Genomic DNA, 13,125 nt, shown 5'->3' on the forward strand with positions numbered 1-13,125 from the left:
AAAACAAAACTATGTACGATGAAGTGGCTTAAATACCAGTAAATATATAATATAAGAAAATTTGTTTTATATAATACATATTATGAAACTTCGAATAAAGGATGAAATTGAAATTTTCTGAGTCGTGTTAAACTGTCGAGATAAATCAATCGCCTGAGAATCGTACAGAATTTTAAATATGTATAATTTAAGTAAAACGCTTTCTTTGAACCTCACGCCTTTCAGTAAATGAGAAAAGATCATGCTACAATATGTATCATGTTAATTATGTTAGAGATTTATTGTTCTAGTTGAAAGCTACTAGTCTTGCAAATATTTTGTATCCATCCTTGTCAAAATACTTACCCATAACAGGGAAAGTCTGCTAAACTATAGCTTTCAATAGACTTTAAATCGGATTATATTTTAGGCAAAAAAATTTCTTGCATATATTTCAATTTTTCTTGCATTTATTTTCGGCAAACGTTTCTCAAAAAAAATGCTGTAACTCGAAACGAAATAAACTTCAATGGTAACTCGAAAATATTAGGATAATTGAAATACTGAAAACAGCCAAAAATTTACGATTCCGCAGGGATCGAGTACTCGTGTCTGCAGTCCTGCTAAGCATATTTAACTTGGCACAGGATCAGGAAGGGTGGAGGCGCATCGTCCACCGGATTCCAGATGACAAGAAATGACCATGACGCTCAGTATTGGGCAAAACGAGAAAGGAGAATTATGTTTACCTCTTTCTCGTATTATTTAAATTCATTAGTAACTATATTGCATAAAAAAAGATTCAATAGATCAATTTTTAAAAAATACACTCAAATGGATTACCTATGTATGTATGTAAAATAGATATTAAAAGTAATTTTCCGATTTGCTAGTGGAAAATATAATTTTTTCATGTCTTTACTTTATTTTTACATATTTACATTACAATAGGAAACGTTAGCGTCAATCGACAGTAAATTATTGTAATGTTATTTTTCAGTTAAAAATGCAAATGCCTAATGAATTTGGCACGAGCAACGAATGAAGTATTAGTTAATTTTCCAGTTAGAATCCCATTGGCATCTGGTCGGAATAGAAGGTGTTTGGATTAAAATGTTTTGACTAGCTTTATGTTTTGTGATGTTTTCAGTGTGCCGGTCGGCTCCGAGCGGTGAGGTAGTCGGTGGAGAGCCAGCTGGGTGCGAGGAAGCGGGGAAGCGGGGAGGCGGGGGAGGCGCACGCGTAGATGTTCGTGTCGGTGGCGGCTGCATTATTCCTGATCGGAGCCGCTTTTGCCATGACTAGAAGAAATAAACGAAACTCCGTCGAGACCAAGTGCGTGTTTTCCACCACTTGCCTTGCCTACAAACTCTACATCTACACAACTACAGCTACAAATACATACGTACATACGTGCATTCAGTATATTGTGTTCGAGCATTATATTCAATCGGCCCGGCCGGTGCGCAATTGTTGCGCTGCTTTTTTTTGCACGCGGCCATTATCTAATTCAGACAGACGGGCCAATTGTCCAATTGCCGGTACTCGGCTCTCGACATTCAACACTCTACACTCCACACTCCACACTCCATCAGCGCTTCTCGAATCGAGGAACGCGTCCTTTCAAGACAATCGTATCGATCGAGCGATTCGCTATGTAAACAAACATTCATAATGCCTTTTTGGCGCGAAAGTAAACCGATTCCCCGCGAATTTGATGTTGATGTACAAGAGTTTTGCCTGTTGATATATCAACGGATGGCTTTGGAATGAATTGATAATCGGTTTTATATGTCACTATTGTTGTGCCCGTTGATCTTAACGGGTGGTTTCTAAAAAGGAATTGATACACGAATTAAAATAAAGTTATATGTTACATATAAATATAATGTAAGGTAATTTATAGGCGCGCGCACCCACGTATTAACCCTTTGAGTGCTGATGTATTTTCTGTTAAAAACCCGCCATGATGAAAATTATTATTTAGAACCATTGAAGTAGAATGCATAGAATCGCTCTCAGCCTCCAAAAATGTTGCTACAAAAACTGCGCGGCAGAGTTTGTTCATTGTTTGCTAAACTTCGTCTCTCTCTCTTGTCTCTCTTCTGAATTTCCGTCTCTCTCTTCGATGGCTCGCTTTTAGACGATACTTTTGTTAACAATGACCATTCTATGTTTAGAACCCAATAGAAAGCCGGTATAAAAATTATAGCTAATTTAATTAAACAAACCCTAGATCACTACCCCAGATAACTACCGCCGAGGATTTCAAGTTTTGTAAATGTGTGTTTAGACTAATATATCTTGCAACAATATAAAATAATCAAAAGGTGGAACTAATTTTTCCAAAACTAGTTCCATATTCTTCATTGTTGTTAAAATATAATGCTTGCAATCTAAATGCCAAGCTATAATCTAAAATATTCAGCAGTTAAGGATTTCCATTGGGTAATTCTGCTATGGTTATAAATGAATGACATGGATTACAACACCCATGTTCAATGCTACCTGGAGAGGCTTAGCGGGTAGTATTTTTGTTTACTTTGTACATGCTCAAAATACAAAGTCTATCGGCGTGTTTCAGGCCCATGAACTTGTTGACAAAACGCCGATTAGCATTCAAAGAGTTAATAGAAACAGTTGAATGCGCGCATTACACGCTCGTCGTTCCAACCCATTCACCCATTCGAAATGATGAATGAATGTGTGTGTGTCTTCATGTATGTGTGTACGCTCCCGCGCAGTGCATCTGACGCTGACGTCACCCGTCGCTTGGCGCTCAATATCAGAAGTTGATTTTTAGTTGACGCGTCCGCCACATACCCACAAAAATACATACATACATACATATTATATATTGCGTCCGTTTTTATTCCAAAAATTGATTTTTAAGTAGTCATCGTATATAAAATATTCGATGCTTTGAACAAAAAAAAAAATACAACCGATTGAAATCGTAGTAATAATAGTAAAGTTGCAGAAATAAGCGCGAATACGTATGATTTGCAAATATCCAATGTATTCAGATCCAAGACATGTATTTTTTTCTCAAGGTGTAATTCGAAGAACTTCGATATTTAACAAATCTATATAAATTTTTATTTATAAAATTAATAGTTGATTATTTTACATCAGCTCACTATATGTATTACGCCACGGATATTCAAAATTTAACCAATTCTGATTGGTCTGTGAAATCAAGACTGTATTTAATATATGTACTTACTTATGGATATTGTTTTACATATTTACATATATATTTATAAAAACAAACAAAATATTAAATAAAAAAATAAAATATTAAATAAAAAATTAATATTAAATAAAAAAATATTGTCTTATATATGTACATATGTATAAAAACAAAACAAAATTAATCGGTTATAATTATTGAAATAGTAAAAAATATTTATAGTAAGCACCCAAAGGAATTTGCTCAATTAAGTATTTAACTAATTGAATTAGTCTGGATTAATTATAAACGATTAAAACTGTAAATTAAAACATTAATATTATAAAAAGGTTATTAGTTAAAGCCTTTTATAAAAAATAGTAAAATTGATATTTTTTTTCAAGCGGTTGGGAACCAGGATGGTATAATTGGTCTAAATCCTCAGCCGCACTTTTGGGATCGGCAGAAAAAAGAATACTTTCCAGTGAGTATCAATTTTAAAATATTAAATTAATACAATACAATCAGAATATGATCTTTCATTGTATCAAGGTTGCTAATTTTTGATAACACAGATACAATTTTAGTCAAGATAACGTTGTCTTTTAATAATCTTGTTAATTTCCCAATGATATGCGACTCGGTCTATCTTTCATAATTTGTCGCTAGGTTTGAGAACGAGTTATAATGGACGATATATCGATATTGGTCCTATTGTGGGCGATGGTGATAAAGTTTGGACACTCTCTTTCAATGAAACGTCGGAAAAAACACCGTTGGTACTGTTGCATGGTCTCGGAGCTGGAGTCGCTCTGTGGGTGATGAATCTGGACGAGCTTGCAGACAATCGGCCCGTACATGCAATCGATCTATTAGGTATAACTCACATTACTCACCTTAAAGTTATCGATGTTATTATTGAAATGCTAATTTGTTTTTGTATTTGATAGGCTTCGGCCGCAGCTCAAGACCGTCGTTTAGCTTGGACGGTAAAGTGGTCGAAATGCAAATGGTTACATTCTTGGAAGAATGGCGTCGTAAAATGAAACTTGATAATTTTATCCTGTTGGGTCATAGTTTAGGTGGATTTTTAGCAGCTTCATACACGATGCAATATCCTGAAAGGTATTATAAATCAATTCTAGTTTGCTATGAAATATTTTTCATATTAGTTTCATATTATTGAATTATTTATTGGTTTTAGAGTGAAGCATTTAATACTCGCCGATGCTTGGGGTATACCTGAGAGTCCACCGAATGTTTTCGAATATTACAAGCTTCCGATGTGGGTCCGTATGATATTTTACGTCCTTCGACCCCTGAATCCTTTGTGGCCTCTCAGGGCAGCTGGTCCCTGGGGTGAGAGCCTCGTAGGTAAAGCGCGTGCCAATCTAGTGGCGAAATTTGCCTCGTTCCTTCCACAAGCGGAAGATGTGATCCCTCAATATATCCATCAATGCAATTCTCAAAAACCGAGGTTTATACGCGTTTCATATTGACTTTGATGTAACTTATTGTAAGCTGACGATGATTTTTGTTTAAAATTTCAGTGGAGAGAGTGCATTCCATGCGATGATGCATATGTGGGCTTTCGCTAAAATACCAATCGTCAGAAGAATGCATCGCTTGGATTCTAACACTCGACTTACCATGCTTTTTGGTGCCAAATCTTGGGTCGACAGTTCGATCGGATATTCTATTCAGAAAGACTTGCGAAACTCTACTGTTGACGTTCACGTACGTTTCGGTGTAATTTTAATTTTATTGATTTTTGACGTGTTTTTAATTGTTTTTTTTTTCTTTATTTTAGATTATTCCAGAAGCTGGACATCATGTATATCTAGATCAACCGGAAATATTCAATAAATTTGTGTTGGATGTTTGTTATTGTGAAGATGAAATCGATCCAAACTCTCAGTCTAACGTCGACAACTCGGCTGTAAAATCGGACGATGTAAAATCTAATGGAAACATATTGATATCAAAGAATATCGATAAATGAGATAAGTATTCTGCATTTGTGTCAATTGTATGTTGTTTTGAATAAACGGTGATCGATAGCATTTTATCAAAGATGAGGGTGATAATTTGTGATAGATTTGATTGACAATGCTCTGTGATAAAGTGGTTTCTGTGTCGTATGTATGTATATGCTTAAAGCGATCTATAAAATGTAAGGATTTCTACCATGTTGTATTATTTTTTTTTATTGTTGAAATTACTCATTGCAAGGATAATTACTTTTTGTTTGTGATACAAATGAAATAAACTCCTCTTTGAAAACTTGTCTCTGTTTTCAACGTATTTATGTATAAATATTTACTTAGTTTTGCCAATAAATGTGTGTATTTTTGGATTATCTTATTGCTATATGCCATATTTACAATATGTTGATTTGCTACCTTTCAGTTAATTGTAATTTGTATGCTAATGTATTTTGGATATTATATTTTTTTATCTTAATGTGATATTGAATGTCTCCTTTCACTGAATTGTCATTTGTATACTAATGTATTTTGGATATTACATATATTTTTCTTATCTTAATGTAATATTGAATGTCTTCATCTTATCTATTGATGCCTATATACATATGTACAATGTTTTTTCCTTGATATGCTGAAAAAGTCTGCGGGAACATCTACACGAAACGTTCCTCAAAGTATTATAATAAGTAATTATTTTATCAATCAGCATTATTGTGTTTATTAGAATTTAAAATAATCTATTAGCTACTAATATGATCATTAACTGTATTTACTGCCATGATATAACTTCAATGAATTGATTGCATCCAATTTAAGTTTGTTGGTTGACATATATGTATTTATTTTTATAAAAACTTGCATTGGTATTTTATTTTCACTATGTATTTATATGTAAAAGAAACACAGATTTCGAAAAATTTTCAAATGTATATTTTACATTGGATTTAAAATGAATAAATAATATATTGTTTTGAATATATTTATTAATATATATCTTATAATATCGACAGTTAAAATAAATATGTATGCTTAGAAGTAAAATACGTATTTCTTTTATGATTTTTGTATATGTAACAAATCAATGACGTTATGAAAGCTCAATCATACATTTTTTTAATTTAATACACATTGTAATACTAGTACAGTTTCTTTGTAAGAGTTGTATACACCGTTTGATACTTTTATATAACAGTATTATTTTACTGTGTGATTTAAATTTCATCATGATTATTGATGTTAATAATTTTTAATAAAATGTAAGAAACTAATATATTGTTTTTATTTATGTATAATATATGCTTAAATAAATCATATAGTTATAATTTTCCTATATTAAATTTTTACAGTTCAATTAATGAATTGTGTATGGAATGATAGTGAGTTTGTGACTTTTATTGCCAATCAGAATTGCTTTGAGATTTTTAGTTTAGATTCCAAGTGTATCGAAAATTTCCATTACATTGATCTGAAATTTTACAAATTTATTTGTTTAAGTCAACGTAAAATCATTTTAAAACCGATTTGAAAATAAAAACTTGAGGTTATCGATAGTAATTACATTAATTGATATATCATTTATCGACAGCTTAAGTATTGCACAATTATATTGTAAATAAAATTAATTGTATAAAAGTTGAAACCTATCGCAAATACATTAAAATATTAAAAGGTAAATAAAATAAAACTGTAAACTATAATTTTTGAGATTATAACTCAATCCTTTTGTATAACTAATTATATAAAAAATAATATTCTTATCATTGTGCAATGCTTCAAATAATATAAATGTTATCTTAATTTAGCTTCATCGTCTCTCATAAAAAAAACATTTACGATTACGTCCACAGATACGATCAAGACATTTATTGCCAAGCACACGTTGTTGAGAATATCAGCTTTTTTGTGGTCTTCTGGTTTGTTCAGATCAAAGAATGAGCCCAGTACCACAAAGAGTACACCAGCGGTAACCTTTCATAAAATAAAATAATAAAATAAAAACAAACTCAAAAAAAACATAAAAATAAAAAGCTTGTAATAATAACAAAAAAATAACTCAAATAGACTAATTCGCAAAGATTTCGCCAATGTAATATTAAATTCCACTCAGCTACTGATTATATTTAATTGATATTGGCATAATTGGTATTGTGCACTGTTCTGATGTTTGATTTTAAGGCTCTACTTTAGTCGCTAGAGCGGGATCGAGACCGAAACTCATTTTGATGACATCACAGAAAAGAGCAACGGTTACGAAGCCAAGTGCTACGTGATTTATAATAACTGCCATTGTTCTCTGTCTTTCACCCTTATGGAGGTTCAACACAGTCAGTATGATCGTTAAAACAGCCGCGGTCACCTGTTTTCAATAACAGTCGATTAAAATAAATTAAGTGGTATATATAATTCATCGAAAACGTGCACGTTAACAAATATCTTTAAGCACACATACATATATAATATAATATATATCACACTTATGTTCTAACCCAATATTATTTTTTATTTCTATTATATTTAAGGTTTAACAGTCATGTCTCTTTGTAACGTGAGAGGATTGTTGGAATATTCGATGCCGAAGCCTGATATTATAATGTTAACTAGAGATATTATGAAAACGAATATTAATATGACATCGTTCAGTATAATAGCCGCAGTCTGATCTCGGTGTTTATTAATGTTCAGTCCCCCTATTATAATGAATAACACTCCGACGATCATCTGCAGAAATAAAATTTGAGTTTAATGCTAAATTATTACCCTTATAGTTTATCGAAGAATACATTTTAAAAAGAGACGTCGACAGAACAATATTATTTCGATTCAATTTCCAAAATTTGTGGTACAGACATCAGAAACTTATCAAAACAAAACAATTTAATATGAGACTAGTACGATAGTTTTCACTTTATTAAATGGGGGTTTATATAAATTGACTTTGAAGCTTCATAGTGCACTAATTTAATTGAAACATACAATTTTAAGTTTATATGTGTCATATTGCCTTTTTATAGTCATGAGGTAATGAAAATAATACCATCTAATGGAGTGAGTAGTATTTTAACTTCAAAATCATATTATCTTTTCTGAGTTGAAGCCGATCTAATTAATGAGTCATCATACTGGTCTCGTTTTACATACACAAGCTGGAAGGCATGTTATATTCAGATTAAAATATTAGAAATTCAATCAAATAAACTAAATAAATAAGTTCAGTCAATACTCCCTTTTCAAAAGCTATGCTTCAATTTCAGCAAATTCTATTGTCATGAGTATTATACAGGTTTTTCATTACAAATTGACCCTTTTTCATTTCAAATTGACCCTTTTTCATTTCAAATTAAACCTTTTTCATTTAAATTGAACCTTTTCAATGTCAATTTGAAATGAAAAAGGGTTAAAAGTTAATTTCAGTATTGAATCTTTATGTATCATATATTCCATGTCTATTGAAACTAGGAAGTTAGAAATTGTTGAAAGTATTTCCTTATAGCTACTACATGTGTATATTAAATTAATTTGTTGACAATAATGTATTATTAAATTCTCACAATCGCCAATGCGTCCGGTCTAACTTTGTTCTATATTAAAATTAGCATATTTGGCAATGGACGGATCAAACGCTGAAATCATCAGGTTCAAAGCTGTAATGGCAAACGAACAACCAGTGCTAATGTAATTGATTAAGTTAGCTGAAAAATGATATGCTGGCAAGTGCAACTTGCAATCTCTGAACAGATTCAGCGTCAAACATATCAAACCCAACGCTACCTGTGTATTGAAGAAAAGTCCAATTTATACAATTTTTGACAATTTGTCTTTGTAAATAATAATTGGATTATTTAAATAACATAAATAAATAAATAGTTACCTGTAAAACTATAGATACGGTGATTAGCGTCAGCAGCAAAGTGTAGAACTCGTGCTTCTCTCCCACTTGCAGGATGTATTTGAGCTGTGATGCATTTGCTGTGAGCAGGGCTATATCCAGCATACCCTGGGCGATGGTCTTTTTAGTAGCATATCTGTTGGCATCGAGTCCCTTGATCTGAAACCACGCATCTGCCAATGACATCATTGTGAACACAATTCTTCTTATTACATGCACTTGTTTAATTGAGAAAATTGTTTGCACAATTTTACACGGTATACGGATGGAAAACGAAATCACAATGAATCCGGCACAGGTATTGCACGAGGCATCATTCGTCATTTCCTGCATTTTTAATTTACTTCACTGCCCGACTGCGAACAAATGCCAACATCCTTTCTATAGCCAAGGTTTTTTCGGCTGATTAATGTGTATAAAGGTTGTTATATATTTTTAATCTTGTAAATCAACACCGATTTCTATTAGTGTGAATTTGGATTTATGAAATTGTACCAGTCATTGGAAAGTGAAAAGTTATAAGTGACGAAAATGAGAGCACAAATCAAGTGCAGCAATTTAGTGCAAAATTGAGGTTGCCAAGTTTCTTTCGATGCATGTGAACCTCAATTCTTCAGTTAAATGATGATTACATTTATATTATAAATTACAATTGCATTCAGATTTCCAATTGAGTGACTCTTATTAACTTCTTATGTACATATTATGTATAATATCAAGAAAGTAGGAACAGTAATTAAACTTTCTACATACTCAAATATGTAGAAATGAAAATGTAATTCATCACAAACATTGTAAGCAATGGTGTCAAATATTTGAAAATCGTTTTTTACAATTATAAATATAAACATGTGTACTTATTTTTAAAAAAAAATTTAGTTTACATTTTATTAGCTGCGTTATTTATAAGTAACTAGCTGAACCCTGGCATGCGTTGCAATGCCATAATAACGCATGCAATTCCCGTTCCCTTTCCCGTTCTCGTTCCCGTTCCCATTTGTCGGAAAAACGCAGGTAGCGAACACATTTGAAATTATTGCGTTGCAATGACACTCATTCCCGTTTTTCCCGTTTTTTCCCGTTTTTTTTTCACAGTAATCTTCCCGGACATGCACACAACAAATCCTGAAAGTTCCATCGTAACCGGTTCAGTGGCTTAGGAGCCTATTCGAGACACACACACACAGACATTAATTTTTATATACATATATACATAGACTCTACAAAAGGATCCAGCTCACATGATTAATATTTTCAATTTCGTAAATCATTTTTTTTATATGTTAGGGAAAAGTTATTAAATTTCATAATATTTTTGCGTAGGGGTGGGTGGATTCAGGATCCAAATGAAAGGCCAAAGTTGCTTCACAGCATTTATTGAATGATTCAGGAGGTCCACACGTAACCAGCGCTCGCTCCAGAATAATCTGCTATGGCGTATGTAATAACCTCATTATAAAGGACAAGTTGCTCACCACAGCTTCCCCGATCCATTTGTGTATCTATTGTCTAGGTACGTACAGTTTTAAGTGAGTCTCACGCTCTCACCCGGGTTCTGAGAATTCTAGCGGGCATTTACTCGAGTATCGTTAGGCCAATTCGGGGGTCTCCATTGTTCACCCCCGAATGCACTTAGACAGCGGATACTCTTTCGTGCTCCCACGTTACAATATGTATTAAAAAAAAGATTAGGAAGATTTATTGAATTGTCAGAATATTCACTGAATGGGTTCCCTGCATCCCTATTACAGAACGATAATCATTTTTTTTTTATTTATATGCAATCAATTGAATTATTATTTTTGTACAGTATTTCATCTCGTCAAAGCATATGAAACGAAATATATTGAGCAGGTTTTAAATATATATACAACAAATATTTGTACATAAATATATTGAAACTGTATTCATGACCAATAATTAATTTGGAAATATTAAATCTTAGATACATTAATGGAGAGTTTTCGAGAGAAGAAAATACAAATGTTTTCTTTAACTAAAGTGAATCGATAGATCATAGGCGGATCCAAGGGGGGTGCTATGGGTGCCATGGCCGCCCCCCTTGGATGAATTTAATTTCATATATAATATATATACATACATACATGTGTTTTAATTTCTCCAAATCTTCATTTTAACTTTTAAAATAATTAGTCCTTACAATGTATGGCCCAGTGATTTCAACAAGATATTTTTTTTGTATTATATTTCAATTTTAATGTCCCTCCCCTTCACCATTTTCTGGTTTCAATTATTGTACGATAGATAAAGTACGCCGTAATAAAAAAAAACCTATACTAATATCACTATACGTAATTTTCAATACGAATTTGAAACTACATACATATATTGAAATATAATAAAGGATAATTATTTTGTTAGTAATGAATAGAGACACGTATTTTGGGCATTTTGCTATTAATGCTTAATTGATGCTAAAATTCGGAATAGATGCTAAATTCGTAAAATATGCGAATAGATCTTTCAAAAATAGCAAACAAAAGTGAAATTTGCATAAAATTTATAAAATTAATAGACAATTTAGAAGGGTCTTCCTATCCCTTTGCCCATTTATTATGTGAAGAAATTGAGGGGATAAAACAGAGCTTGCAGTTTATCATAGACGGTGTTTTAACTGTCGAAACCAAGGAACTGATGTTGTCTACTACTGTAAACAAAAGAAGACAGTTGGAGCTGTGTATCCAAAAGGCTGCTCAAAAAAGCATCTTATAACTAGACTCGCACTCAAGACTAAATGAGACAAATATTCCTCCAAAACATTGAGTAAACTATTCAATTCATCTGTGGCAGGTACAAAATCTAATATTATTGTTAAAGAAACAGTTTTGTTTTTTTAGAAACCTGCCATTGTTTAATGTATTAACAGAAGCTCAATGTTTGGAAGGATATCAGCACTTTTTTAGACAATTAATAGAGAATATAAAAAGTGAATCCACGCCGGATATATTGCTATTATTGATGGCAACAAAAATTAAATATGAAGAGTTTGGTTGTGCAGCTCTAAAATCTATTTGGTGTCCCGTCAATAGTGTGGATGCTGAAAGGTATTTTAGTAAATACAATATAATTGTTACCGATCGTCGCACAAATCTCAAAAAAGAATATGTAGAAATAGGCTCCATGTTGAGTTTTAATAAATTTTAATTGGTATTATATTTTTATATTCATATTTTTTGTGTTTGTATTTTTATATTCATGTTTTTTTCATTGTTTAATTCCAAAACATTTTTGAATTTTTCTATTATTTTTGAATTGTTGTGTTGTCTTTAAATTGTATATAAAATTCATCGAAATTTTTTATTATTTAAAATTAAACTCTTCATAAAAATAGATGCTAAAATTGAACATTTTTAATGCCCTAAAACGCTAAAATGCAAAATGAAAATGCTTAAATTGACAAAAATAGATGCCCAAAATAGGTCTACCTCACGGGCCGGAATGTGAAATGCCGGAAAACGCAAATATCGGAAGGCAAAGATCGAAAATCGAAAGATCAAAACAAAAGGGTGCATGGTAAACGGTACATACTCACTTAATTTGCGCGAGCAGGGTACAACAGGAACAAGAGGAACAGGCTTTTCCTCCCGTATTCTGCGCGCGCACATTAATACGGGAGGAAAAGCCTGTTCCTCTTGTTCCTGTTGTATCCTGCTCGCGCAAATTAAGTGAGTATGTACCGTTTACCATGCACCCTTTTTTTTTGATCTTTCGACTTAAGACCGGCCCAAAATACGTGTCTCTAGTAATGAATCTTATACTCATAAGGTAGTGTTTTTAATATCATAATTTGACTAAATGTAATATTAAAATTTTATGAACACATCAGAAGAGTCTCTTAAGAGAAATTAATTTTGTTTGAAAACATGCAATTTATAATAGGCTCACTTTTTTAACAGTATCGATAGTAATTTCAGCAATTCGACTAATTTGCGCTCCATCGCGAGAGCTCTCCACATCGGTGGCCATCTCTTTAGAACTTTGTCCGGTATAATTTCTCACGAACTTCGGCTCCATGTTACAAAAACACCACTTTTTAAAAATGAAAACGTTCGCTCGCGGCCCGCATCAACGGCAAACTA

The 13,125-nt window shown here is 32.3% G+C and overlaps 2 protein-coding genes across 2 annotated transcripts; one reads left to right on the plus strand and one right to left on the minus strand.

The window, feature by feature from the left end:
• Nucleotides 1-1,127: 1,127 nt before the first annotated feature.
• Nucleotides 1,128-6,405, plus strand: LOC143911760 ((Lyso)-N-acylphosphatidylethanolamine lipase-like). Its single transcript, XM_077430782.1, has 7 exons — nt 1,128-1,314; nt 3,556-3,635; nt 3,821-4,027; nt 4,102-4,276; nt 4,356-4,628; nt 4,702-4,888; nt 4,962-6,405. The coding sequence occupies exons 1-7, from the start codon at nt 1,226-1,228 to the stop codon at nt 5,151-5,153; spliced, it is 1,203 nt and encodes a 400-aa protein (XP_077286908.1). The 5' UTR covers nt 1,128-1,225; the 3' UTR covers nt 5,154-6,405.
• NijC (Ninjurin C) lies at nt 6,112-13,125 on the minus strand. Its single transcript, XM_077430783.1, has 3 exons — nt 12,932-13,125; nt 9,008-9,184; nt 6,112-7,107 (listed from the first exon to the last, which is right to left on the minus strand). The coding sequence occupies exons 1-3, from the start codon at nt 13,058-13,060 to the stop codon at nt 6,928-6,930; spliced, it is 486 nt and encodes a 161-aa protein (XP_077286909.1). The 5' UTR covers nt 13,061-13,125; the 3' UTR covers nt 6,112-6,927.

Source organism: Arctopsyche grandis, chromosome 5 (genome assembly GCF_051622035.1).
Source record: "Arctopsyche grandis isolate Sample6627 chromosome 5, ASM5162203v2, whole genome shotgun sequence".
Taxonomy (NCBI): Eukaryota; Metazoa; Arthropoda; class Insecta; order Trichoptera; family Hydropsychidae; genus Arctopsyche; species Arctopsyche grandis.

Bases quoted from the DNA above. Each gene is read 5' to 3' on its own strand.
- NijC (XM_077430783.1), bottom strand. From the start codon at position 13,060: ATGGAGCCGAAGTTCGTGAGAAATTATACCGGACAAAGTTCTAAAGAG. The intron at 9,185-12,931 runs GTGAGCCTATTA...GCGTGGTTTCAG, and splicing joins CTATCGATACTGTTAAAAAA to ATCAAGGGACTCGATGCCAA. The intron at 7,108-9,007 runs GTAACTATTTAT...ATTTTATGAAAG, and splicing joins CCGTATCTATAGTTTTACAG to GTTACCGCTGGTGTACTCTT.
- LOC143911760 (XM_077430782.1), top strand. From the start codon at position 1,226: ATGTTCGTGTCGGTGGCGGCTGCATTATTCCTGATCGGAGCCGCTTTT. The intron at 3,636-3,820 runs GTGAGTATCAAT...ATTTGTCGCTAG, and splicing joins AGAAAAAAGAATACTTTCCA to GTTTGAGAACGAGTTATAAT. The intron at 4,629-4,701 runs GTTTATACGCGT...TTAAAATTTCAG, and splicing joins TGCAATTCTCAAAAACCGAG to TGGAGAGAGTGCATTCCATG.